Here is a 27923-nt window from a genome sequence, read left to right on the forward strand (position 1 = left end):
CCGTAATCGAGTCATGCAGACGGGGGAGTCCCCTCGAAGGCCCCTGGGCCTGCTCCTTGTGCTCCTCGTCGTCCTGCTGCAATCATGGCTCGCCGAGAGCTACCTGATTATCGTGCACGAGGACACGCCCCCCGGCACCGTAATCTTCAACGCCTCCGTCTATAAACTCGGCTCCGAGCGGCACTACAAGATCAATGCCCACAAGTCGGCCAACTTTGTGCACCACCTGGTCTCGGTGAGCCACAAGGACGGGCAGATCCAGCTGCGGAAGGCCCTCAAGTGCGACGGCATCTACTACCCGAATCTGTTCACCTTCTATGTGGACTCCACCTCGAACCGGCTGCGCAGCATCGACTACTACAGTCTGCCGGTGCGGATCTTCGTCTCGGGTCACAGTTGCAACGAGGACAGGCGGATAGAGCAGGAGCTGCACCACCACCACTACGAGGAGGAGGACAACACGGGCTACTCCAAGCGGCGGAGGAGGAGGCGGTCCACCCAGGAGATGGTCCAGCTGGATGGCAACCAGCTTGAGGAGGTCTTCCGCCTGAACAGCACGGAGTTCCGTGCCGGAGATCTGATCTTCGGCGACAGCTTCGACAACGAGATGAGGCACAGGATCCTGAGTCGAAAGCGGAGAGCTGTGGGTTCGCCGGATCCGCTGCACCTGCAGCCCGCCCTGCACCGCCGGATCTCGGATGCCAAGCAGTGGATCTCGGAGACGTATGCCTCGTATGCGATCCACACCACGGACAAGTGGAACCAGATCTGCCTGCGACGCTCGCAGTTCATCAACAGCCTGAATGCCTTCCTGCCGCGATCGGTTTGCCAGCACTGCAAGGTCAGTTTCCTGGACGTGAACGACGAGCGATTCGCCATCGAGCACCAGAGCCGGGATCTGGTGGCCAGCCGGGACGTCTGCATCGCTGAGTCCATGTGGAAGGTGAGCATTACGTTCAACATTCGGTGCGATCGTCGGGACATCGTGGACTCGGACCACCGCCTGAAGATCGTGTACCACCATCAGGAGTTCAACGACACGGATATCGCTCGCAGGGTGCGCAGGGAGTTGCGCAATCAGTCGCCCTACTTCGAACAGGCCCTCTATGTGGCTTCTGTCCTGGAGGAGCAGCCTGCGGGATCTGCGGTGACCACCGTGCGTGCCCGCGATCCCGAAGATTCGCCAGTGGTCTACTCCATGGTCTCTCTGCTGGACTCTCGCTCTCAGTCCCTATTCAAGGTTGACTCTCGCACTGGCGTGGTCACCACCTCGGCTAGTTTGGACCGGGAGCTCATGGATGTGCACTACTTTCGCGTGGTCGCTACCGACGACAGCTTTCCACCGCGTTCCGGTACGACGACGTTGCAGGTGAACGTCCTGGACTGCAACGACCACAGTCCCACCTTCGAGGCGGAACAGTTCGAGGCGAGTATCCGGGAAGGAGCCACCGTGGGATCCACGGTCATCACGCTGCGGGCCACCGACCAGGACATTGGCAAGAATGCGGAGATCGAGTACGGAATCGAGGCAGTGACGGGTGAGTTCCAAATAAAGAACATACTTGGGGTATTTAATTGCATTGCAAAAGTGTAAAATTTGTAAGTTTGCCAGGCAAAAATTGTGAACGACCTTTTTCAAAAATCTTAGCAAGATAGTGACGGCTAATTTTTTTTTTTGTATTGCTTGATGATTTTTGAGGAAAAAATAAATGCAAGGGAGGTTTTGCCTAAAATAAGATTGACATTTGTAAATACAAATTTCCCCCTCTTAACTTTGTATGAGAAGTCCGCTTCTTCTTAGGCGTTAAATGTCTGGAGGCGGACATTACAGATGATTACATGTGTTGTAGTCATTCTTATTTGGTTTTAAAACGCGTGTTCTTCAGCTGATTAGATGGCCAACTTCTTGGTCAAGAACGTCATTTCCTTACTGTCCTATCTAAGCCCTCTTTTAAATATCCAAAAAACCGAAAATAAAACCGCGAGTTCTTTGGCATATGGTTGCTATATATGCATGGTTTAACAATAGCATTTACCAAATAAAGAAACATTGATCGCCGCAAGAAGAGCAACAAAATCTATACCCGAATTCTTAAGCGTTAATCGGCTTTTAGGTTGACATATTCATAGACTCAAAGCCAACTTTTTAGTATTTTTGTACTAATTAAAACCTTAATTTTAAACCATTATTTCTACACAAGTACAACAGATTTGTATACATAGGCTGTTGTAGGCCTTGAAAACTATTTTGTATAAAAATTGTTGTTGGAACTGTTTTGCAACGCAATTGAATACCCTATATATTAAGTTTTATTTGATTCTATCAAATGCCTTTTTTTTTCCCCCTTAATTAGATGGCGCCGGATTAACGCAGGACCAGGAAATGCCCATCTTCCGGATAGACTCCCGTTCAGGTGTGATCTCGACGAGGAGCAGCCTGGACCGCGAGACTTCGGACAGCTACCACCTGTTGGTGACCGCTGCGGATATGGCATCGGCACAAAGCGAACGGCGGACGGCCACGGCCAGCGTCCAGGTGAAGGTCCTCGATGACAACGACAACTACCCGCAGTTCAGTGAGCGCACCTATACGGTCCAAGTGCCCGAGGACCAATGGGGTGGCTCTGAGGACAACACTGTGGCCCACATCCGGGCCACGGATGCCGATCAGGGCAACAATGCGGCCATCCGATATGCCATAATCGGCGGGAATACCCAGTCCCAGTTCTCCATCGACTCGATGTCGGGTGATGTTAGTCTTGTGAAGCCGCTGGACTACGAGAGTGTGCGCAGTTACCGGCTGGTGATCCGCGCCCAAGACGGAGGCAGTCCCTCCAGAAGCAACACCACCCAGCTCCTGGTGAACGTCATCGATGCGAACGACAATGCGCCGAGGTTCTACACCTCCCAGTTCCAGGAGAGCGTGCTCGAGAATGTCCCCGTGGGCTACAACATCATTCGGGTGCAGGCCTACGATTCGGATGAAGGAGCCAATGCAGAGATCACATATAGTATTTCGGAAAGGGACGACAACTTCCCGCTGGCCGTGGATCCCCGAACCGGCTGGGTGCAGACCATCAAGCCACTGGACCGCGAGGAGCAGGGTCGCTTTGCCTTCCAGGTGGTGGCGAAAGACGGCGGTGTGCCCCCCAAGTCGGCCAGCTCCTCGGTGGTGATCACGGTGCAGGATGTGAACGACAACGATCCGGCCTTCAACCCAAAGTACTACGAGGCGAACGTGGGAGAGGATCAGCCGCCAGGGACGCCGGTTACCACAGTCACGGCCACGGATCCCGACGAGGACTCCCGCCTGCACTACGAGATCACCACGGGCAACACGAGGGGACGCTTTGCGATCACTTCCCAGAATGGCCGTGGACTCATCACCATCGCCCAGTCGCTGGACTACAAGCAGGAGAAGCGCTTCCTGCTCACGGTGGCGGCCACCGACTCCGGAGGACGTTCCGACACGGCCACCGTGCACATAAACATCACGGATGCCAATAACTTTGCTCCCATCTTCGAGAATGCGCCCTACAGCGCTTCGGTGTTTGAAGATGCTCCTGTGGGCACCACTGTCCTCGTGGTATCCGCCACCGATAGCGATGTGGGGGTGAATGCCCAGATCACCTACTCCCTGAACGAGGAGAGCATCAACGGGTTGGGAGCTCAGGATCCCTTCTCGATCAACGCGCAAACGGGTGCCATTGTGACGAATGCCCCGCTGGATCGGGAGACCACCAGCGGCTACCTACTCACAGTGACTGCCAAGGACGGAGGTAATCCGTCGTTGAGTGACACTACCGATGTGGAGATCGGAGTGACCGATGTCAATGACAATGCACCGGCCTTCAAGAGCCCACTGTACCAGGCTTCCATTCTGGAAGATGCCCTCGTGGGAACTTCGGTGATCCAGGTGGCAGCCAGTGATCCCGACGTGGGGCTGAATGGACGCATAAAGTACCTGCTGAGCGATCGCGACATCGAGGACGGTTCCTTTGTAATCGATCCCACATCGGGTACTATTCGCACCAACAAGGGATTGGATAGGGAAAGTGTGGCTGTCTTTCACCTGACCGCCATTGCCGTGGACAAGGGATCACCGCCGCTATCGAGCACCGTTGAGGTGCAAATCCGTTTAGAGGACGTTAATGACTCACCACCGACCTTTGCATCCGACAAGATCACACTCTATGTGCCGGAGAATTCTCCTGTAGGCTCAGTGGTGGGCGAGATTCACGCCCACGATCCCGACGAAGGCGTCAACGCAGTGGTGCACTATTCGATTATCGGAGGCGATGACTCCAACGCGTTTTCCTTGGTGACTAGACCTGGTTCGGAGCGAGCCCAACTGCTGACCATGACGGAACTGGACTACGAGTCCACTCGAAAGCGATTCGAGTTGGTGGTCCGGGCAGCGAGTCCTCCATTGCGCAACGATGCCCACATCGAGATCCTGGTCACTGATGTGAATGACAATGCCCCAGTGCTGCGGGACTTCCAGGTGATATTCAACAACTTCCGCGATCACTTCCCCAGCGGCGAGATCGGAAGAATCCCAGCCTTCGATGCGGATGTGAGCGATAAGCTTCACTACAGGATACTTTCCGGAAACAATGCCAACCTGCTGCGTTTGAACAGTAGCTCGGGAGGATTAGTGCTGAGTCCCCAGCTGAACACCAATGTGCCCAAGTTCGCCACCATGGAGGTATCCGTATCCGATGGCATCAACGAGGCCAAGGCCATAATGCAGCTCTCGGTTCGCCTGATCACCGAGGACATGCTCTTCAACTCGGTGACAGTGCGACTGAATGAGATGACGGAGGAGGCTTTCCTGTCGCCCCTGCTGAACTTTTTCCTGGATGGCCTGGCTGCTATCATCCCATGCCCCAAGGAGCACATATTCGTGTTCAGCATCCAGGACGACACGGATGTCAGTTCGCGCATTCTTAACGTCAGCTTCTCGGCTCGCCGACCGGATGTCTCCCACGAGGAGTTCTACACACCGCAGTATCTTCAGGAGCGGGTCTACTTAAATAGAGCTATTTTGGCCCGCCTGGCCACCGTGGAGGTCCTGCCCTTCGACGACAACCTCTGCGTGCGGGAGCCGTGCCTGAATTTCGAGGAGTGCCTGACTGTTCTGAAGTTTGGCAACGCCTCCGAGTTCATCCACAGCGACACGGTGCTCTTCCGGCCCATCTATCCGGTCAACACGTTCGCCTGCTCCTGTCCGGAGGGCTTTACGGGCAGCAGGGAGCACTACTTGTGCGACACGGAGGTGGATCTCTGCTACTCGGATCCCTGCCAGAATGGAGGAACCTGCGTGAGACGCGAGGGTGGCTACACATGCGTCTGCCCGTCCACGCACACGGGCTTGAATTGTGAGACTGGAGTGGGTCAGCTGCGTCCGTGTCCTTCGGAGACGTGCGAGGGTGGCCTGTCCTGCCTGAGCAATTACCCAAGCTCCCAACCGCCGGCTTACACGGCCACCTGTGAGCTGCGGGCCCGTGCCTTCGGGCGCAACTCCTTCCTGACCTTCGAGAGCCTGAAGCAAAGACATCGCTTCAATCTAAAGCTCCGCTTTGCCACCGTCCAGGAGAACGGCTTGCTGCTCTACAACGGAAGGTACAACGAGCTGCACGACTTCATTGCCCTGGAGATCCACGAGGGCCATGTGAGCTTCTCCTTCTCATTGGGCGACCACAGCGAAAGGGTGTCGGTGATGCAGGAGGCCAAGGTCTCGGATGGCAAGTGGCACCAGGTGGAGGTGCTCTATCTGAACCGCAGTGTCACCCTGGTACTGGATAATTGCGACACCGCCATCGCTCTCTCGGGACAACTGGGTGACAGGTGGAGCTGCGCTAATCGCACCACCTTGAAGCTGGACAAGCGCTGCTCGCTGCTCACGGAGACCTGTCATCGCTTCCTGGATCTCACGGGACCCTTGCAGGTGGGCGGACTTCCCCGCATTCCGGCCCACTTTCCGGTGGCCAACCGTGACTTCGTGGGCTGCATCTCGGACCTCCGTATCGACGATCGATTCGTTGACCTCAACTCGTATGTGGCGGATAACGGAACTCTGGCCGGATGTCCGCAAAAGGCTCCACTGTGTCAATCGGAGCCCTGTTTCAATGGCGGCACATGTCACGAGGGCTGGGGCACCTACTCCTGCGAGTGTCCCGAGGGATATGCGGGCAACAGCTGCCAGGACAACATACCTGCTCCCTGGCGCTTCTCCGGCGACGGTAGTCTCAGCTTCAATCCCCTTCTGCGACCCATCCAGCTGCCCTGGACCACCTCCTTCTCCCTGCGAACACGTCAGAAGGAGGCTTTTCTCCTCCAAATTCAAATCGGACAGAACAGTTCGGCGGCGGTCTGTCTGAGGCAAGGAGTCCTCTACTACATCTTCGACGGAGAACCCATGTTCCTGGCAGGTGCTTTCCTCTCCGACGGGGAGTGGCACAGAGTGGAGATTCGCTGGCAGCAGGGCTCTGAAATCCACTTCTCCGTGGACTACGGACAGCGTTCGGGGTCAGTGCCCATGTCGCAAAAGGTTCAAGGCCTCTATGTGGGCAAGATAGTGATGGGCAGTCCGGATGGCAGCATTGGATCGGTTCCCGAGGCCTCGCCCTTCGAGGGCTGCATTCAGGACGTGCGCATTGGAGCGGGTCAATCGGTTCTTTCGCGACCAACTATTCGTGAGAATGTGGAAGACGGCTGCGAGTCGCGGGCACAGTGTCCGGATCACTGTCCCAACCACTCCTCCTGCCAGAGCACCTGGGACCTGTCCACGTGTGAGTGTGATCCGGGCTTTGTGGGTGCCGACTGTGCTCCCATCTGCACGGTCAGACCCTGTGCCTCTGGAGTGTGCAGGGCCAACTCCAGTTTGTCCCGCGGCTACGGATGCGAATGCAACAGCAGCTCCCGGCACGGCGACTATTGTGAGCGGGAACTGCAGCAGCCGTGTCCCGGAGGCTGGTGGGGCGAGAGGGTGTGTGGTCCGTGTAGGTGCGATCTGGCCCAGGGATACCACCCGGACTGCAACAAGACCACCGGACAGTGCTACTGCAAGACGAACCACTACCAACCGCCCAACGAGACCGCCTGCCTCTCCTGCGACTGCTACTCCATCGGAAGCTTCAGTGGAGCCTGCAACCCGCTGACGGGACAGTGTGAGTGTCGCGAGGGAGTCATCGGGCGCAGATGCGACTCCTGCTCGAATCCCTATGCCGAGGTAACCCTCAGTGGCTGCGAGGTGGTCTACGATGCCTGTCCGCGCTCCTTCGCCGGCGGCGTCTGGTGGCCACGAACTCCTCTCGGCGGAGTGGCCATCGAGGGATGTCCGGCGCCTGCTCGTGGAAAGGGTCAACGCACCTGCGATGCCCAGTCGGGAAGTTGGAACACACCGGACATGTACAACTGCACCTCGGAGCCTTTCGTGGAGCTGCGTCGTCAGCTGTCCCAGCTGGAGAAACTCGAGCTGGAGCTCAACTCCTTTGTGGCCATCAAAATGGCGGAGCAACTGAGGAAGGCCTGCGAGACGGTGGACAGAAGGGGAGCCAGCAAGGATCCGAAGGCACCTGGAATCGGACGCCCCAACAGGCGCTACAAAATGGAGTCCTCCTTCCTGCTCAGCAATGGCGGAAATGTCTGGTCGCACGAACTCGAGATGGACTACCTGTCCGATGAACTGAAGTTCAGCCATGACCGCCTGTACGGTGCCGATCTCCTCGTGACGGAGGGTCTTCTGCAGGAGCTCATCAACTACGAGCTCATGCAGAGCGGCCTCAACTTGTCGCACAGTCAGGACAAGTACTTTATCAAGAATCTGGTGGATGCGGCCAGCGTTATTTTGGACAGGAAGTACGAGGCGGAATGGCGAAGGGCCACGGAACTGATTCAGAGGGGACCAGACGACCTGGTCGATGCGTTCAACAAGTATCTGGTGGTCCTGGCTCGCTCCCAACACGACACCTACACCAGTCCCTTCGAGATTGTTCAGCCGAACATGGCACTCGGCCTGGACATCGTGACCACAGAGTCGCTTTTCGGCTATGAGCCGGAGCAGCTGAGTGAGTATCACCGGAGCAAGTACCTCAAACCGAATGCCTTTACCACCGAGAGTGTCGTGTTGCCCGATACCAGTGGCTTCCTGCAGCACTCGGCACGACAGCGACCGGTGATCAGCTTCCCCAAGTACAACAATTACATCTTGGACAGAAGGAAGTTCGATCAGCACACCAAGGTCCTTGTGCCCCTGGAGATGCTGGGCATCACGCCACCGGAGAGCGATGAGATCTCGCAGGGCGGACGAAGAGGAGGCAGCCACGACCATCGGGCCATTGTGGCGTATGCGCAATACAAGGATGTGGGTCAACTGCTGCCCGATCTCTACGATGAGACCATCACCCGTCGTTGGGGTGTGGATGTGGAGCTGGCCACTCCCATTCTCTCCCTGCAGATTCTGGTGCCTTCCATGGAAAGGGAACAGGAGACTCAGCGCCTGGAGATTCCCTCGAGAAAGATATCTTCATCCGTATCAACGTCTTCTTCGGGCAGCTCAGAGCAACAGTTTGTGGAGGTGTTCGACGTTCCCAAGGCCCCAAGCAGCAGTAGTGAACAGCAGATCGAGGACATCCGGATAACAGCCCATGAAATTCCACCACCAGCTTCATCCGGCGAACAGCAGGAGGCCTCAAGTAGTGAGGATGGCGAGGATCGGGACCCACACATACGCCTGAATCTCGACGACATTGAGTTTCATGGCAATTCCGGCGAGGAGATAGTGTCACCAGATTCCCCCGAGGTGCTCAATCCAAACTACGAGGGCGTCAGTTCCACGGGAAGCGATGAGCAACCAAAGGGTGAGAACGAGGCGGTTTACAGGGACCGTCGTTTGGTGAAGAGGCAGATAGAGATCACGTACCCCTCGGAGCAAATGCAGCAGTCGGAACAGGTGGTCTATCGGTCCCTGGGTTCACCCCATCTGGCGCAACCCATAAAGCTGCAGATGTGGCTGGATGTGGACTCCGCTCGCTTTGGACCCCGCTCTAACCCCCAGTGCGTCCGCTGGAACTCCTTTACCAATCAGTGGACCCGATTGGGCTGCCAGACGGAAATTCCCGACTTCGATGGCGACTTCAATCCGGCGGCACAGCCAGTGATTCTGGTCAACTGCAGTTGCACCCACATCTCCAGCTATGCAGTCATTGTGGATGTCATCGATCCGGAGGACATCCCGGAACCCTCGCTCCTGGTGCAAATCACCTCGTACTCGGCCTTCCTCGTCTCACTTCCTCTGCTGCTGGGAGTGCTCCTGGCCTTGGCCCTTCTGCGGGGTCAGCAAACCAACTCGAACACCATACACCAGAATATTGTGCTCTGCGTCTTCTGCGCGGAGCTCCTCTTCTTCGTGGGAATGCAGTCGCGCCGGCAGCTCTTGGAGAGCGAGTTCCCCTGCAAGCTGACGGCCATCTGCCTGCATTACTTCTGGCTGGCGGCCTTTGCCTGGACAACGGTGGACTGTGTGCATCTCTACAGGATGCTCACCGAGATGCGGGACATAAATCACGGGCCCATGGGCTTCTACTTCGCCATGGGCTACGGCGCTCCAGCCATCGTCGTCGGACTTTCTGTTGGCGTTCGGGCTCATGAGTACGGAAATAGCTTATTGTGAGTATTCCTTATGTGTGTGCCTCATTTTCCTAAAGTTTGTATGATTATAATTGTTGAGTTTATAGTTGCTTTGATCTATTAATATATAAATGTTGCACACATTTTTTCCATGTGCCAATTTTATTAAGCATACTAACTTAAATTCCCCTCCTTTCAGCTGCTGGCTGTCTGTCTACGAACCTGTGGTGTGGTGGCTAGTGGGTCCCATTGCTGGCATGTCTGTGGTCAACCTGCTCATCCTCTTCGTCTCCGTCAAGGCCGCATTTACGCTCAAGGATCACGTGCTCGGATTTGGCAATTTGCGAACCCTCCTCTGGCTGTCGGTCGTGTCGCTGCCCCTGATGGGTGTCATGTGGGTCCTGGCGGTGCTCGCCGCATCGGAGCACTCCCAGCTGCTGAGCCTGCTGCTCTCCGGCGTGGTGCTGCTGCACGCCCTCTTCTGCCTCATTGGCTACTGCATCATCAACAAGCGGGTGAGGGAGAACCTGCAGCGCACCTGCCTGCGCTGCATGGGTCGCAAGGTGCCGCTCCTGGACTCCTCCATGGTGGTCAGCAACAGCTCCCACAATGTGAACGGAGCGGCGAGGCCGAGTAACTTCCTGGCCGGAGGCTATGACACCACTACCCGGCGGAATATTGGCATCAGCGCCAGCAGCACCACCTCGAGGAGCACGGCCAAGACGAGCTCGAGCCCGTATAGCGATGGACAGCTGCGACAGACCTCCACATCCACCTCGAACTACAATTCGGCCAGCGATGCTCCCAGCTTCTTGAGGGGATTCGAGTCCTCCACAACCGGACGGAGTAGGGGTGGTGGTGAGGAGAAGCCTTCGCGACGCCAGAGAAAGGACTCGGACTCCGGTTCCGAGACGGACGGCAGATCCCTGGAGCTGGCCAGTAGTCACTCCAGCGACGACGACGAGTCCCGCACTGCTCGGTCCTCTGGAACCCATCGCAGCACGGCCGTTAGTTCGACGCCCGCCTATCTGCCCAACATCACGGAGCACGTGCAGGCCACCACTCCGCCGGAACTGAATGTGGTGCAGAGTCCCCAGCTCTTCCCGAGTGTCAGTAAGCCTGTGTATGCGCCCCGTTGGTCCAGCCAGCTGCCGGATGCCTATCTGCAGTCGCCCCCGAACATCGGACGATGGTCGCAGGACACGGGCTCCGACAACGAACACGTTCACGGTCAGGCCAAGATGACCATTTCGCCCAATCCGCTGCCCAATCCCGATCTCACGGACACCAGTTACCTGCAGCAGCACCACAACAAGATCAACATGCCCCCGTCGATCCTGGAGAATATTCGCGATGCCCGCGACGGCTACGAGGACAGTCTGTACGGCCGAAGGGGCGAGTATCCTGCGGACAAGTACGGCTCCTACAAGCCACCCAGCCACTATGGCAGCGAGAAGGACTATCCCGGCGGGGGAGGTGGCTCCCAGACCATCGGGCACATGAGGAGCTTCCACCCGGATGCGGCCTACTTGAGTGACAACATCTACGACAAGCAGCGAACGCTGGGCAGTGGCTACTTGGGCGCCAAGTCGGAGTCGCCCTACCTGTCCAAGGATCGGATCACCCCCGATATCTATGGCTCCCGGGATGGTCACTACAGCCTCAAGAGGCAGCCGGCCTATGCCACGGATTCCCTGCACTCGGTGCACTCGCTGCTGAAGAACGATTACCACCAGCAGCAGCAGCAGCAGCAACATCAGCCTCACCACTTGCAGGACAGACTGTCCGAGGGCTCGGATAAGAACGGCTACCACTTCCCCTACACCGCCGAGGAGGACCACCTGCCCGCCAGGAAGCTGAGCCACACCCAGCCGCCTTCTCTGCACGGATCTCAGCTGATGCAGCCACCACTGGGACTGGTCAACGATGTGAACAATCCGGGACTAATAGCTCGGCACACCATGAACGGAGGCTCCCGGCACAGTTCTAGGGCCTCCTCGCCGCCCTCTACGATGGTGGCTCCCATGCAGCCGCTGGGGCCACTGACCAGCATCACGGATACCGAGTGAGTTGACCAGACAGATGAAGACCACCTAGTGTGTCACAGAGGTCTCTGGAGATCGGTGCTTAGCTACCCGTTTCCCAAGGATTACTGCCCAAAGCCCAGGGATCATATTTAACAATCGGTTTTGGGAGATTTCTGTGACATGCCTGCTTTTGTTGCCTTCCGTTTCGGTTTCTGTTCTGGATTTAGACTTGGTTTTGGTTTCGGTACTGGTTTCAGTTTCAGTTTCGTTGTGGTTCTGGTGACCGGTTTATGCTTCTTGTGCTCCATGTGCAGCCCATCCTGTCTGTTGATTTCATTTTCCCATTTCCATTTCCGTTTCCGTTGGCCTAGATGATTAGTTTTGGTTCGAGAACTCCTGTTCGTTCTCCATTTTTGATTCCAGCAATTAATCTGTGGTCCTTTGTTTCTGATTCTCTTTTCTTTATGGCATTCGAATCAACAACTACAATGACATAAACCCTTTTGTACCATTCGGCTTTTCCCACAACAATGAAAACTGAAAACAATGCAAATGAATATGGTACAAACTATACACACACACACACTCACTGCACGCTTACACAAATATACCCACATTCATATACATTCTTCTATACGTGAACATGTCCATATCCTTTCAGCTGGTCCTGGGAACGTTTGAAGCAAATCTAATTTGACTATCTTTCACTTCTATTCTCTCCAATATCGTGCTTTCTCTCTGTCTCTTTTGCTCTTTGAAACTAAACCTAAATACACACACACACGCATACCGCAAAACACACATACTTATAACCGAAAACTAAAAAAAACCAACTGCAAAATGAAATTCGACGTAATGCAAAATACTATGGCGGCTCGTGTTCCATCCATCCAACCCCAAAAACCCAACCAAATCAAACAACATCAACAACAACCACACAACTACAACTACTACAACTACAACTACAGCTCAGAGGTAAACCACAAGTAAAATGCATTTTCAAATCGCACATCACATTTCCCATTTTCCCACTTTTCATCATCGTCTTCGTTTACTTTTTTGTTCGTTTTGCGTAGCTAAAGTGTGCATAAAAGTGATTCGATTCAATTCGATTCGATTCGATTTGACTCGAGCTCTTTAACTAATTCGAAAGTGCACCAGTTTTAATTTGATTTGACCAATTGAATGTAAATATGAAACATTGAATTTCCTTTTATTTGGCCCCCGTTGCCGTCCTGAATGTTTGTTTGTTCATTAGTTTGATTAATCGATTCTGCTGAATTTCTCACTTTCTAATTTGTAATCCGACTGTTCGAACTTCGTGCTGCATTTAATTGGAACGTGTAATATTGAATTTACGCATTTATGACATTTATTAATTCCCATCTAACAACTGTATACATCGATCCATCATGCCCACCATTCCCACACACTCACCCGCTACAAAAACAGACCTTATATTCAACCTGAACATCTCCACAGTTCGACATTATTTGGCTGCATCGCAGGCAACAGAGGCAACAATATCCCTGGTCGCTAACAATATGGTATAATGAGTAAACAGGACAAATCTTAGTTAGCCCTCAGTTAGTTCTAGTAACAATAAAGCTGCCCCACTAAAAGCTATTTAATAAATTCAATCAAAGTGACAAAGCGAACTAGCAAAAATAAAATCACTTAATTAATATTAAATATGGCCTTAAGCAGAGTCTCCAATAATTAGTTGATATCATTAGCTGACACTTGATATGAACATGAGGTAGAAGGTATTTCTATTTAATTTTGGTGAGCTGAGTCGGAATCTGGCTATACACATTTTGGTATTATATTTTCAAAAAAGTTTTAAAAAATAAAAATTATATTTGCTTTTGCTAGGCTTAATTTTTAAGACCAGATTCAGATTAGGCACATATAAATTAAGCAAGAATACCTAATGACATATCAATATAATCAAAAAGCTACAGACCCAGCCCAATAATGTTAATAATTTACCAACTCACTACTAGAATCCAATAACACTTTAATAACTTGGAATATAAACTGTTCCCTGGTCAAAAAACTTAACCACATTTAACACCTCACTAACTCAACCACAAAGTACCTCAAATACTAACGCACTGACACACAGTTATGCTTATTTTTTCACTTTGATAATTCAGTTGCATAAATTATGTTTTCGCTCGAACACAACTTTTCATTTAACACGTATCCGCATGAAATTTATGAGACTCTCTGGCATGCCACAAATTGAAACTTACCAAAGTGTTGCACGTCGTAGTGAAGCACGTAAATTAGTGTACAGTAGCGGGAAATATAGAAATATATATGCACATATGTGCATTCCTGCAGCATAAGCCGATTGCAGCCCCACTAATGGCGATTTTCTGTCGCAAACAGGCGGAATATTGATGATGACGAAACCACAGTGTGACGACTGACCCAGCAGCAACAATTGAAGCTGCAACAAAGGCAGCAGCAGCAGCAGCAACAGCACAAGCAGCAGCAGCACCTGCAACAATTGCAGCAGCAACGCACCAAACAGCAAAAGCAAAAGCAACAGCAAACGCAATACTTTGCCACCATTAGACGCAAGCCGCAGTACAGGATTCACACGAAGGATTGAGGCCCATCGTTGAAGTCCAAAGCTTACCTTGTGGAGCACCTGCCATAGGTCCCAAGTCCATCAATTCATTCAAACTTTGTACATACACGCACCCACTTAATTTTACGTAAATACAGCTTAGTATGCACACATATGCGCCAACGAACGAATATGGGCATAAATATTTATACGATCCCTTAGCATTTACATAATTTAAAGCGCCAGTTGCATTTCGTTTGGCATTGCATAATTTGTGTGCACACCCACAGACACACAAATACCCAGCTTTAGCCCTGTGTATGTATTATAAATTATAATATATAATTATGTATTAAAACAAGAGTCAGACTGATTTTATGCATTTTACGTTCCGCTTTTAACTTTAAGCCCCACTCGAAACATTCAGCCAGCAAGTTCATGCATTTAGGTCCAATTACCATGTGTCTAGGGTTTAGAGTCCGGACCCAGCCCCAAAGCCGATATTGGTTCGGAATGAGGGGCGTCTTGGGACTCGCACCGCGTCATTAGCTAGAGCAAACTGCAAGTAAACAAAGTCTAAGGTAGGAGAACGTTGTGTGCCTCGAGCTTATTATGCCAAATTAGTTGAAGTCGAAGGGAACTTGTAAATGAAAAATAATCTGCGAAAAGTTTGCAATTCATTTGCCTAGCATCCGCACACATTGCCATTTAGTTTGGAGTTAGTTTTAATTGATAGAATTTACCATCCGTACGAACGTTGCGAATGTACAATAAAAACCCGATAAAGTAAATTCAGGACACCCGCACGCATTTATGGGAAATCTAAAGCACACAAGCGCAGCATAGACATATCCAGCAATATATACTCGTATACATATATCTGTCTATAATATCGAAATCCTGGCTAGAAGCAGCTCGCTCAACAGTTTGATCCCCGACTCAGCAATAGCCACTCATGTCCCTGAAAACTGAGTACAATTTATAAATAATTCATAAGCGGAACTTACTGTATTTGAACTCCACTCAACTGCCACTCAGTGTGGCCTTTACGTAAGCTATGGATTGCGCTTGAATGTGGCGCACAATATATGATATTTATGTGAATTGACTTATTTAATTGTAAATTATACAAGTATATCAATATGAATAAAATGTGTAAAATATATAAAGAAAAGCCATACATGCATTTTAACTTTCTACGGTTCTGCTAACTTTCTGCTGGTTTGTATAAATATTTTCTAAGACACTTTCCACCAGAAGCATCATAATTTTTGTTTAAAACAAAATTTTTGTTTGTTTTGTTATACCCTTGCAGAGGATATTATGATTTCAGTCAGAAGTTAGCAACGCTGTGAAGGTGACGTTTCCGACCCCATAAAGTATATATATTCTTGATCAGCATCACTAGACGAGTCAATCTAGCCATGTCCGTCTGTCTGTCCGTCTGTCTGTCCGTTTCTACGCAAACTAGTCTCTCAGTTTTATCAGCTTGAAACTTTCCCAAAAGTCTTCTTTCCATTGCAGGAACTGTCCGGATCGGACAACTATATCTTATAGCTCCCATAGGAAGGAAACGTTAAAAAATTCTAGCTTCGGTGTTTTTTGAAATAAAACCATCTACTCCTGGAAATATTACTTTTCAAATATTTCCAAATTTCGAATAAAATATTTAGAAAATCGGACGACTATATCATATAGCTGCCATAGGAACGATCGGAAAATTAATGGGAGAGTAATAGGAAATAAATTTAAGCTTTTTTGGTTTTTATTGTATTCTCTTCTACTTTAGGACATGACTTTTTTTAAATATTTCCGAGTTTCAATTTTAGTTTTATCAAAATCGGACGACTATATCATATAGCTGCCATAGGGAAGGATAAAACAAGAGAGAACGCTATAGTCGGGTGCCCTGACTATCAGATACCCGTTACTCAGCTAAAGGGAGTGCGAAGGAGATGGAGATAAAAACTTTGATCCGCCGTAACTTTTTAACGAATGGTCCGATTTAAAAAATTTCTTCTACATTTCGATAGGTATTGATAAACACAATAAAACGGCATTTTTACTTTTCCCAAATATTGAAATTTTTAAAATCGTGTTTAATCGATTGTGGGCGTTAGAGAGGGCGTGGCACCCTTTTGAAACAAACTTGCGCTGCGTAGGAACTTCTAGAATCTGCATGCAAAATGTCAATCTTCTAGCTTTTATACTTTCCGAGATCTCAGCGTTCATGCGGACAGACAGACGGACAGACAGACGGGCAGACAGACGGACAGACAGACGGACAGACAGACAGACGGACAGACGGACAGACAGACGGACATGGCTATATCGACTCGGCTAGTGACCCTGATCAAGAATATATATACTTTATAGGGTCGGAAATGCTTCCTTCTAGCTGTTACATACTTGTGCACGAATACAATATACCCTTTTACTCTACGAGTAACGGGTATAAAAATAATGTTAAAATAATAAAAATGTAAATAATTAAAATGTTTGCGATTTGTAAATTAATAGGAACGATCTGCAAGGGTATATAAGCTTCGGCTGGCCGAAGCTAGCTTTCTTTCTTGTTTTTCATCTAGATTAAAGTGGCGTTTCCGTTTCGTACCGAAATAGGGACTACCGTGGGTGTTCCTTTTTATTGACTTATTCTGAAAAGGTTCCTATGAGAGCCATAAGATAAAGGGACCGTAATCATTATAAGTGATATAATAAAAATCAATATTTAATGTTTATTTATTGATTTTTATAAATTGTACTCCATTTTAATAATTACTTGTTGAGTTTTTTTCAATCGCTCAAAGAATAATTATTATTATTGTGAGCGAAAAAAATATCGATCAAAAAATAATGATTATTTTTTGAGCGTTATTTTTTCGCTCAAAACATCGATAAGTAAAAAATCATTGCGGATATGGATAGAGCACACAAATAATAGCCGATTGGTATATTTCGTTTGTTTATACGGCTTTTCCAAGTGGATGATTTTTTTGCTTGAAAAATACATCGATAATCATTATTTACGGTCCCTGATAAGATATATTGGTCCGATTCGTTTCGTTCCGACCTACATATGTACTAACTGCAGTAGAAATAAGACTTTTGGGAAAGTTTCATCTCGATAGCTGAGAGACTAGTTCGCATAGAAACGGACAGACGGACATGTCTATATGGATTCGGCTATTGGTGCTGATCAAGAATATATATACTTTATGCGGTCGGAAGCGTCTCCTTCACTGCGTTGCATACATTTGACTGAAATTACAATACCTTCTGCAAGGGTATACAAATCATTAGGAATGGGAAGGAGACGTGGATATTCCTCGTAAAGTCTGATTCAGGATTTCATTGAATTGAGAAACAAGTTCTAGAAAACATGGTCAAAAAACGTAAAAGCTTTTAAAAGCTTAGATGTGAAATTTTTCTAAACTGAATGCTTTTTTACAGGTTAACTGTTGACATAATTGCACAGCAATTAAAAAAAAATCGAAATAAAATATTCCATCAGAATTCGATAAAATCTGGTGATGAACGAACTTATACGGCAGTTTTTTAACGATATCTTAAAAACTAAAAGTGTTACAAAATCAAGATTTTACACAAAATGAGCTTGGGAAGAATGAAAGGTCAAGTCCATTATTAATATTAAAATCGACAATTTGGAAGTGCCCACATGTATTTTTCACAATATTCCCTTCGCTTATGTATTGATTTAAATTGAATATTTGTTTTATTGTTTTCCGCCATAGAAAGACACAAACATTCATTGTTTGTTTACCATACACCTTTTGCATATATTTTATTATGGGAATACAATAATTTCAATACCATTATGTGTATATTATGTATATATGTGTGTATCTGTATATCTATGTTATTATCATCATAAGTACGGGTATGCAGATGTGTGTTAGTGTTTAAAAACCATCATTGAATAATATATATTGAATTATTTTATTTTGACGTTCTTGTACACATTTCCTAGTTGGGTTATTCTTGTTGCAATTCAAATGGAATACAAATAATGCCACTGTGTTTGGAATTGGAATTGTTTTCATAGGGTTTACAAATATTTGGTTTAGCGAGTACACAATGCAATAATCAATATGCTAAGTATTGGTTTAAATGACAACAATGTAGCGCAAAAATGCTTGCGTTATGCCTATGCACGAATTCATCAACAATTGTTTCTCGTTTACATTTGTTTTATTTGCTTTGATTTTACTCCGTTCTAGTTTTGGTTTTACTTTTGTTATAGTTTAGTTTAGTTCGGTTTAGTTTAATTGGGTTGGATTATTTAATTGGGGCTTGACTAAAAGCGAATCCACACACGAATACAAAGACAAATACTTGAAGGAGTGGTTATGCAAGTTGTATGATTAATTATTTTACAAAACAGTTCGAATGCCAAAAAGACCAATCAGCGACCTGCGTCGCTGGCTTAAGGCATTTTCGTATAGAATCATTAACTTCATTATCTTTCTCAAATCCCATATCCCAAATCCCATAGCCCAGCCTCCTTCCCCTCTGTCCCACTCTGGCACTTAGCAACTCGTTGTGCATTTCCTGTGAATTTTCCTGGCATTTTCCTGGGTGCGGGTTCGGTCTTCCGTATCGTTTCGTTTTGTCTTCGTTTTGGGTATTTATAATACAGCGATATGCCTTTAATTTAATCGTAATTCAAGTGAAACTCTGCTTGTACACATATTTAACATTAACGAGCATTGGCAAATACATATAATATATTCAGTTACATATTTAGATTCAGCAGTTTTAGACCCCTAAGTCAAAGTCAAAGTCCTTGTCCCCGCCTAAAGTCCTCGTTCAAATTTAGTCTCGGCAGCGGTTTGTTGTGTCATCAAAGCGGTAACAAAGGAAAGCCTTGTATAGCGTACCATAAACACATAGTATACAGGTAGAAAAGTGGGTGGTGTGTGCATATAAAAGGGGGTGTTGGGATGTCTTGGGTTTTGGGTGTTGAGTGTTGGGAGGGTCTGGCAAATTAAATGCACCGATCTCTCAGCTGGCTCGGTGGGTTCAAGTAACTCGCAATCCGGATTCAGTTCGCAACAGTCTCGAGGGGAAGGAAAATCAAAAAGTGGTGGGGGAAATTTAACCTGCAGTTGCCTGACCTCGGGGGAGGGGATTCTGGATACCAGTGCTCCTGATCTCCTGCGGGTTATTGTCACTCTGGCCCGTTGGAAGGTGTTCGTAATGGGGTTTTCGGGCAACAGGAAACTGCGATTACCTCTCTGTAGCTATGTAGCTCTGGGTCTGGGTAGTACTCTATGCGATACATGTATATTTGATGTATATATTTCTTTTATCATTTGCAACACATTAAAATTTTCCATTTCACTACATAAATACATACGTACATAATAATAATAATCATAATATTTAATAATAACGGCCTACCACTCAGCCGATTTCTTTGTGTTTGCTAGAATGCTCCAAGCCGGGTATTCAGGGTATAACTATATCCGTTTCCGGTGTGTTCTTTGTGTTTTCAGTGCTCTTTGCTTATGTGTGTTTGCGTGTATCCATACATATACATGGGTGTGTGTGTGTGGAGGGGGTGTACTAAGTAGTTAGTATAGTTTCTGTTCGATTTCACCGATTCGCTAGCTTTGTGCGTTTCGTCAAGCATCTCAAACTGTACAGTTTAGCCAGCGTATATACATGTGGATGTGGAGAACGGTTCGAAATACTCGTGCTGACTGACCTCCTGACCTCTTGACCCCTTTGTGGCGGGGTCGCAAATCAAATGACTGTAATCAGCACTCGGGGTGCATGCTTAATTAGTGCCGAATCACCGTCAAATCGGGCTTTCGTTAAATTCTTTGCTCTTTTTCAATTTCTCGAACTATCAACTCGATCTCGATCTATCAATTTGAATAAATTCAACTCAATTCACACACTCAACAAATGTTTCAACGCCGCGGACAGCCAATTAAATTACAGTTTACAGTTTACGAATTACAAATTACCAATTACAAATTACAAATTACAGGTTACAATTCAAACATCGGATTAAATAACATTTGACATTTACACTGAGGCGAGCGAACGCAAAGGATATACATACACATATCGATACAAACATAGTGCTATATCATCATTATCTTTTCATCGGTATCCGAACCGTCATCGTCGGCTTACTGAAGGATTAGTTGCAATCCCCTGTTCAATGCTGACTAATTAGCTAGTTTTCAAATTCTGTTGTCTATGGTTGTTACGGATGTGGTTTGTTGTCGTGGTGCTGCAGGATCCCCCGTCCTCCCATCCTCCCATCGGGGCTCTAACAGTTGCAGTTGGCATTGGGCGTGCCCTGCGGCTGATCCGTCAGCCTCTGGCCCTTCTGGCCGCCGCCCACTAACGTCGGGTCCGCGTCCAGGCTCTCGGACATCTTGTCGCAGATGATGTCCACCAATCGCTCGAAAACAGCCTGAAAGCGAACATTTGGGAGTTTATCCGGAAATCTGGCTAGCCTTAATCGATTCCAACTCACCTTGACGTTCACGTTCTCCTTGGCGGACGTCTCGAAAAATTCCACACCCAGTTGATCGGCCAACTGGCGACCACGTTCGAAACTGATCACCCGCTGGTCCTCCATGTCGCACTTGTTGCCCACCAGAATCACCTGGGCGTTGTCCCACGAATAGGTTTTGATCTGTGTTACCCTTTGGTTAAAGAATCAGGAGAATGTTAGAAGAACCGATTACTTTTCGCATCTGTAAGCACTTACCAATCCTGGACCGAGTTGAAACTGTCCTCGTTGGTAACGTCGTACATCAGGATGAAGCCCATCGCTCCACGGTAATAGGCTGTGGTGATGGTGCGGTACCGCTCCTGTCCAGCCGTGTCCTGAAATATAGATAACCGAATTCAATGATGGAAGTTGCTAAGAAACAGTATTCTCTCTGCTAAAATGTTCTTAAAGAAGTTATTTTAAGTTCAGATCATCTACTCAACTCATATCGGTCAAAACCTTTCAATAGATCATTCATTAGGACTTGACTTTGGCTACTTTACTCGTTACTACAAGCGGTTAAACAACTCACATAGATTGAGAAATCAAAACTTCATTAGGCCTTAATGAATTCATCTCATCTCGACATTAACCACATAAACAATAAGCTGTAACGACAGTCCCCACTGAGTTCTCTTAATTGATTATATTCCCTTAATTGATGACTGAAAACAAGACTGGTATCGCACAACAAGGACTCTCGAGAGGGCGCTCACCTGCGCCTTCAGCCGTGGCGATGCCCAATCAATAAATCAATGTCTCAGCTTTCCGGTTTAATGCTCTCCTCCGGATGATTCATTCGCCCCCACAAAACTAATCGAGGTCAAACAAGTTCTACACATCCCAAGTACCCGTAAAAGTAGGCAGCGTTGTAACCCGAATATAAAACCGACAATATATATACTCACCCAGATCTGGAGCTTTACGCGCTTGTCGTGCCGAAAGACGGTCTTCACCTTGAAGTCAATGCCCACCGTGGAGACGAAGGCGGATGTGAAGCTATCGTCGGCGTAGCGGAAGAGGAAGCTGGTCTTGCCCACGCTGGAGTTGCCGATGATGAGCAGCTTGAACATGTAGTCGAAGTTCTGGTCGGCGGCATCCTTCTGCCACTTGGGGTCTCCGCCACTCGCCATTATGTCTGTTTAGAGCGGTGCTATAAAGATGAGATGGTTTTAAAATTTACAAAAAGGGATCAAAAACTAGATTGAAGTACCAGTTTTGTTTTGTAATTTAAAATATACCCATAAATACTTGTTTGCATATAATTCGGTGTCTAGTTATATAAAAGGAGGAACCGGTACTTATAAATAACACATACAAAGCTAAAACTAAAACAAATTAATTTTAAAATTTATATTCGACTACATAAATACACTTTCTAATATTAAGTTAAGGATCCTACAACCACGATTGATGCATTTGCACAAACAAAAAACACAGTTTCATTTTGGAAAGTCATCTAAAATCTTGTTATTGGAATAGCTTTCGAACGGAGCTTCGGGATGTAAAAATGAGGTGTCATTCAGCGCGAATTTTCAGTAAGACAACTTGTTGTAAGTAAGATTACAACTAATAACTTGGGGTATTAATCACCCTCAACTTTAACAGATAAAATTGTCATAATTTTTACTTTCAACATACAGTTTCACCGCTCTTTCTCCTAACGCAATTGAAATTTTTAAAGGCTTCGTATGCAATCCCTTTATTTTTTGCAACACCTTTCGATTTGTGTATCACTTGGATCGGACCATCCCATTAGATTTGAATGTCTTTTAATTTTTTTCTTCAATCGCCTTCGCACACTCTCCCGGTGAGATTGACCTAGCCACCTCGATTAAAAATAATAAAATAACAAGAGAGAACGCTATAGTCGGGTTGGTGTCCCGACTATTTAATACCCTTCACTCAGCTAAAGGGAGTGCGAACGCTGTACTCGGGTTGGTGTCCCGACTATAATCGTAACTCAGCTAAAGGGAGTGCGAGGGAGATAGACATAATGAATGGTCCGATTTGAAAAATGTCTTCTACATTTCGATAGGTATAAATATACACAACAAAATTGCATTTATACTTCTCGGAAATCTTTAAAGATGTGGGCGCAGGACACATTTTAAAATCGTTAGTGGGCGATTGTGGGCGTTAGAGGGGGCGTGGCGCTCGGCTGAAATAAACTTGCGCTGCGTAGGAGGCCCAAGAATATGTGTGGAAAATCTCAACATCATAGCTTTTGAAGTTTCCGAGATCTCAGCGTTCATACAGACGGACACACGGACAGACGGATATGGCTAGACCGACTCGGCTAGTGACCCTGATCAAGAATATTATACTTTATGGGGTCGGAAACGCTTCCTTCTAGCTGTTACATACTTACTGTTACTGCACGAATACAATATACCCTTTTACTCTACGAGTAACGGGTATAATAATATAGATTTTTAATATACTTAGTTTTTTCGGAATGAGCTTCTGTACTACAATATCGAACCGAAAATTAAATCATAAGATCTCTGGAACTGGTCACAGTAGCTGCCTAGACTTGTCTGTCACCTTGTCTGTAAGACACTAGTTCGTATCGGGACTCAGTCACATAAACACATTCTCATAAGGCACAGTAAGAAAGCAACGGATAAATTAATTGGAAATCTAAAGGGAGCTGAAAGTTTTGTTCTCGAGTTTCTTGTTTGGCTCGTTTCTGCACTTGCAGATTCTTTTTACCCAGCATTTATACACCCGATGCAAGACCGGATCTACTGGCCACAAAATGTTTGACACCTCATTGGGAACCGTCTTGGGTCTGATGGCGCAGCTGATTTGCCTGATAATTGGCCAGGTCCTGGTGCAAATAGTCGAGCATCCACTGATCACCACTGGACTCTGCCTGCTGGCGGGATTTGCCTACCACGCGGATCAGGAGTCACTAAGGGAGGCCTATCAGCGGGTTCTACTTTGGGCGAGGCTGCCCCTGCGATTTGGGAGCTCCTACATCTTTGGATCGTGCTCAAGCTATCCTGCTTCAGGATATGGTTACGATATGGACCACGGTCCGCACACCTGGTTGGCCAGGGAGGAGACCTGTTTCCAGAGTCCCGTCAACATCGATGAGAGCCAAATCCAGCGCCTGGCCATTCGAGAGTTGCTCAACTGGAACCACTACGATGACTTGCCCGCCAGCATCCAGCTGGAGAACACGGGCCACACGCTGATCCTGCGGGCCCAGTTCCACGGCAATGCACCCACCATCAGCGGGGCAGATCTGCTGGCCAGCTACACGTTCCTGGAGCTGCGCTTCCACTGGGGATGGTGCAACAGCGAGGGCTCCGAGCACACGATTAACCACCGCAAGTTTCCCCTGGAGATGCAGGTGATGCACCGCGCCGGGTCGGGGACTCCCAGGAGCTGCACCAGTAGCTACGACCTCCTGATGATCGGCTACGTCTTCGAGCTGTCCGCCCACAATCCGTTCCTGGATCCCCTGGTGCAGAACTTGCGCCAGGTGCAGCAGCCGGGAAAGCGGGTCCAGATCCCGCCCTTCCCGCTCTCCTACTTGATGTACCCGTTTCGCACCGGATTCTACTCCTACGGCGGCTCGCTGACCCATCCGCCCTGCTACCAGGGCACCGAGTGGTTCATCTTCCCCGAGTCCCTGGCCATCAGCGACTTCCAGCTGCGCCACTTCCGCTTGCTCCTCGGCCCGGACGGCATCTCGCCCATAACCCGCAACTGCCGACCAGTCCAGCACATGGGCAACCGGGTGGTCAGCCTCAACTGCTTCTGTCCCTACGATGCCGCCCAGCTGGCCAGGATGCACGTGGAGCTCTGCCAGCAGCAGGCTCAGGAGGAGCAGGAGGTGCAACAGGAGCAGGAGCAGGAGCAGCAAGCGGAACTCCAGCGCGAGTTGGAGCGGCAGCGGGAGCGGGATCTTGAAAGGCAGCGGCAATGCGAAGCGGCGGCCATCGCTGCCTCCGAGGATGAGGGTCAGCTGGTGGAGACCATCGATACCACTACCATAATCACCAGTAGCAGCAACACCAGCATCTGCATGACCACGCTGATGCGCAAGGATTCGCCGGGGGAAGAGGAGATCCCCACGGCGGTGCCTCCATCCACTCAGAATCCCAGTCAGAGTTCCCTTCGCAATCCTGGCGTTGTGATCTTCAGCAGTGGCAGCGAGTCCAAGCACAAGTGTGGCATTCAGCTGGATGCTCCGGAGGAGCTAATGATGGGAATGGGCATGGGAATGGGTGGCCAGAACGGCTGCAAGGCCGATGCCTTCAGTGGAGTGGGCGATGGCGTCAATATCGGGGTACGCATCGAGCTGGTCGACTAGGACACATCCGTTTTACAACCATTCTGTCATCCATAGACACTCCATTTGTGGTCCAAGCTGCACGAAGAACTGGCGGGGGAGGATGGAGTACGCGGAGTACATGGAACACCGGTCAAGGCCAACTGGGGGCCAACTGCTGCTCACTGTGTGCCGGGAACCAATGGAATCGCGTGAGCGTGGATTAAACAAGTTGCGTTTATATTTTCTGAAGCATAACCACCAGTCCCCTTGACTTTTAACCCCAGGGAGGGGGGACCCACTTGATTATCCCTGTCACGTCACTGGGAAAACTAAGCGGTGGAGTGGGCTGGCTGGTGCGGCCTTGAAAACTTTCAGCCTTGGCTTGGCCAAGTGACAACAGACTCGGCTTACAGTTTGCCATTCGGGATGGTTGGCTGCTCGCTTGCTTGCTTTTCATATGCAAGGCAGCGACATTGTGTCGATAATTTGTGTATATAGCCAACTCCTGTTTCCGTCTCCGCTCATCCTTATTTCCCCTCCCTGTCCTCTGCTCCCTCGCAGAATCAAAAGTTGCGCAGCGGCAAAATGCTGTCAGATTGCTGATGAACGACTTGCTTGGAAAAGGACCGAGTGCGCGCGTCATCGTCAAGGATTTTGCTGGCAAAAGGACGGGCTTCGCTCCTGTCAAGCCTCTTCAAGCCCAGAAATATCCTGGAGGGAGCCCCCAGCCCTAGGAGGGGGCAGAAACAAGAGGTCTCCAAACGGCAGACGACGGCTCTTATCAGAGGCGGTGTGTGGAAATGTTTTTATCTGCTCGGCTGCGTGTAATTATCGATTTTTTCTGTTGTTTTTCCCTCCGCATGGGGGTGGCTGCTGAACCCCCCATTTCCCACCCCCTCAACTGCTCTTTCATGTTTCAAATTTCCAATGATTAGGCAGCTGTTGAGCGGACAGCAGCTGCGGGCTAGTTTAATTATTGATAAGAAACCCAATATGGGCCCAAAATCGAGCTCAAGCCTGGTTTCAGTTGGGCAATTTCGATGGAAATGACCCAAGTTGGGTCTATCAATTGGCTATTCTGTGATTCTGATGGCAGTTCAAATAGTCAAGGATGATGGTTGGATTAAAATCTCCAAGTTGTTACGTGGTAAGTAAATAAAAAGGTGGCTGCTTTGAAATTTGCAAAGATAATTTTCCATTTCTAGTTTGGACTTTAAATTATATAAAACAATTTATAGTTTAAAGGAAACATAAGTTCTTCTACATAACAGAAATGAAACATATCTACTGGAAATTACAAATTTGAGGTCTTATTTACTTTGTAAGCTGAATTTCAGTAAATCAAAATAAAACAATATACTTCAACCGTTCAGGGCAGTTAGCATAGACAAGTTTAAACGGCATGTGTAAGCAATACGAAAGATGGCTGTGATTTCATCTGCGAGTGAGTGGCACCCGCAATCCCCCACCTTTGGTCACTCGTGTCGTATACTTAATGTGTCAAATGCACTCACTCTGTCTTGAGGTTGCTGCGGTTGCTGTTGTTGCTGCTGCAGATGTTGCAGTTGCTGCTTCAGTTGCTGCTGCTGGTGCAGATCCTGCTGCCACAAGAGTATCCCACTGCTGTCGACGTGTGGGTGAGGGGTCCGCTGTGTTGTTGCTCGCACATACACACAAATCGATAATGGCAGCTCCTTTCGCTGGGGGAGAAGGCGATGGAAGAGGACTCGACTCAGCCTTGGCACTGGACTGACATACGCCGCGATTCCGTGTCGACTGGTTCGTCGATTTGTTTACGGTTATCCAATCAATTATTCACACGCCCGCGACCCTATCGTGTGGCCCGGATTCCTCTGGCTTTGGCTGCACTGGCTCAGTTATTCAGAAAATGCAACGCACCAACTGCCTTTCTACCTTTTCGCTTCGACACGTCGACACCAAAGGACACACAATTTTTCCTTCGCTCTCAGGCGGCGAATTGACTTATGCGGCGAAAACGGGCCAGTTTTGTATACGTTTTCATAATTTAACTGTTTCACCTGGCTGACTGACTAACTGACTAGCTGGCTGGATGACTGGTTGACTGGCTGGCTGGCTACTGCTGCTGCCCACACAATTTCCCTGCTGCTTTTCCTGCTGCTGAAAATCGATGGGTCTCCGTGTGTGGGCGTAGCTTTCGCGGCGATTTCGGGGGAGCTTTCCATTCATGCGCCGGACATGCGCACACCCTTTCCCTGGAGTTCTTTGGAGCACTGGTGCAGCACTTTTTTTGAAATCCGACCTGGGCGCCAATCCCACTTTACCCACTTAATACTCGACATTCACCACTTGCTTTCTCAGCACCGTAGATAAACTTACTTCTTCGCAAAAAAAAAGTCAAGGCAGTCAACTTGCATAGCTAGGGGTACGTTAAAAACTATTTTTGGCACACTGATAGATATATACATTACCTAAAATTAAAAACCACTCGGTTGAAGAATACATTGACTTCATTATTACGTTCATTATTAGCCGTTAGAAAGCAAATGAAAGCAAGAGAGAACGTTATCAGATACCCGTTACTCAGATAAACGGAGTGCGAGGAAGATGGAGATATAAAACTTTGAACGGGTATAACTTTTTAACAAATGGTCCGATTTGAAAAAATTTGTCTACATTTCGATAGGTATTAAAAAATGAACAAGAAAGGAAGTTAACTTCGGCCAGCCGAAGTTTTTATACCCTTGCAGGTATGCCTAAAAAACGCCTACTTTCTACAAAGTTAAACTTTTTTGTTCCTATTATTTTGTTGATTATTCCAATGGGAGCCATAAGATATAGTGGTCCGATCCGGCTAGTTCCCAAAGACTTTTGGGA

General features: G+C 48.4%; 3 protein-coding genes across 6 annotated transcripts; 2 read left to right on the forward strand and 1 right to left on the reverse strand.

The window, feature by feature from the left end:
- The first annotated feature begins 13 nt into the window (after positions 1 to 13).
- Positions 14 to 15415, forward strand: stan (Protocadherin-like wing polarity protein stan). 3 transcript variants are annotated; one of them, XR_011417785.1, is made up of 5 exons: positions 14 to 1538; positions 2355 to 9672; positions 9833 to 11698; positions 12322 to 12635; positions 14058 to 15415. XR_011417785.1 is itself a non-coding variant. In XM_070212373.1 (5 exons), the coding sequence occupies exons 1-5, from the start codon at positions 14 to 16 to the stop codon at positions 13218 to 13220; spliced, it is 10794 nt and encodes a 3597-aa protein (XP_070068474.1). In that variant the 3' UTR covers positions 13221 to 14040. The 3 variants fall into 3 exon arrangements, 2 of the variants coding, with proteins under 2 accessions (XP_070068474.1, XP_070068473.1); XM_070212373.1 differs by lacking the exon at positions 14058 to 15415 and adding an exon at positions 13143 to 14040 and having other exon boundaries at positions 12629 to 12635; XM_070212372.1 differs by lacking the exon at positions 12322 to 12635.
- A 2767-nt stretch (positions 15416 to 18182) lies between these two features.
- Rab3 (RAS oncogene family member Rab3) lies at positions 18183 to 27212 on the reverse strand. Its single transcript, XM_017157855.3, has 5 exons — positions 26582 to 27212; positions 21688 to 21932; positions 20996 to 21114; positions 20759 to 20930; positions 18183 to 20695 (listed from the first exon to the last, which is right to left on the reverse strand). Exons 2-5 carry the CDS (start codon positions 21910 to 21912, stop codon positions 20549 to 20551), a joined length of 663 nt encoding a protein of 220 aa, XP_017013344.1. The 5' UTR covers positions 21913 to 21932; positions 26582 to 27212; the 3' UTR covers positions 18183 to 20548.
- CAH13 (Carbonic anhydrase 13) lies at positions 23336 to 25322 on the forward strand. Of its 2 annotated transcripts, XM_070213256.1 has the most exons (2): positions 23336 to 25082; positions 25143 to 25322. In XM_070213256.1, exons 1-2 carry the CDS (start codon positions 23541 to 23543, stop codon positions 25278 to 25280), a joined length of 1680 nt encoding a protein of 559 aa, XP_070069357.1. In that variant the 5' UTR covers positions 23336 to 23540; the 3' UTR covers positions 25281 to 25322. The 2 variants fall into 2 exon arrangements, with proteins under 2 accessions (XP_070069357.1, XP_017013342.2); XM_017157853.3 differs by having other exon boundaries at positions 23336 to 25322.
- Positions 27213 to 27923: the final 711 nt, after the last annotated feature.

Source organism: Drosophila takahashii, chromosome 2R, assembly GCF_030179915.1.
Source record: "Drosophila takahashii strain IR98-3 E-12201 chromosome 2R, DtakHiC1v2, whole genome shotgun sequence".
Classification (NCBI taxonomy): Eukaryota; Metazoa; Arthropoda; class Insecta; order Diptera; family Drosophilidae; genus Drosophila; species Drosophila takahashii.

Excerpts from the sequence above, each read along its gene's own strand:
- stan (XM_070212373.1), top strand. The coding sequence starts at position 14 with ATGCAGACGGGGGAGTCCCCTCGAAGGCCCCTGGGCCTGCTCCTTGTG. Across the intron at positions 1,539-2,354 it reads CGGAATCGAGGCAGTGACGG|ATGGCGCCGGATTAACGCAG; the intron begins GTGAGTTCCAAA and ends CCCCTTAATTAG. Across the intron at positions 9,673-9,832 it reads GAGTACGGAAATAGCTTATT|CTGCTGGCTGTCTGTCTACG; the intron begins GTGAGTATTCCT and ends CCCTCCTTTCAG.
- Rab3 (XM_017157855.3), bottom strand. The coding sequence starts at position 21,912 with ATGGCGAGTGGCGGAGACCCCAAGTGGCAGAAGGATGCCGCCGACCAG. Across the intron at positions 21,115-21,687 it reads GCGTAAAGCTCCAGATCTGG|GACACGGCTGGACAGGAGCG; the intron begins GTGAGTATATAT and ends TCTATATTTCAG. Across the intron at positions 20,931-20,995 it reads TTCAACTCGGTCCAGGATTG|GGTAACACAGATCAAAACCT; the intron begins GTAAGTGCTTAC and ends CTTTAACCAAAG.
- CAH13 (XM_070213256.1), top strand. The coding sequence starts at position 23,541 with ATGTTTGACACCTCATTGGGAACCGTCTTGGGTCTGATGGCGCAGCTG. Across the intron at positions 25,083-25,142 it reads GCGATGGCGTCAATATCGGG|ACACTCCATTTGTGGTCCAA; the intron begins GTACGCATCGAG and ends TGTCATCCATAG.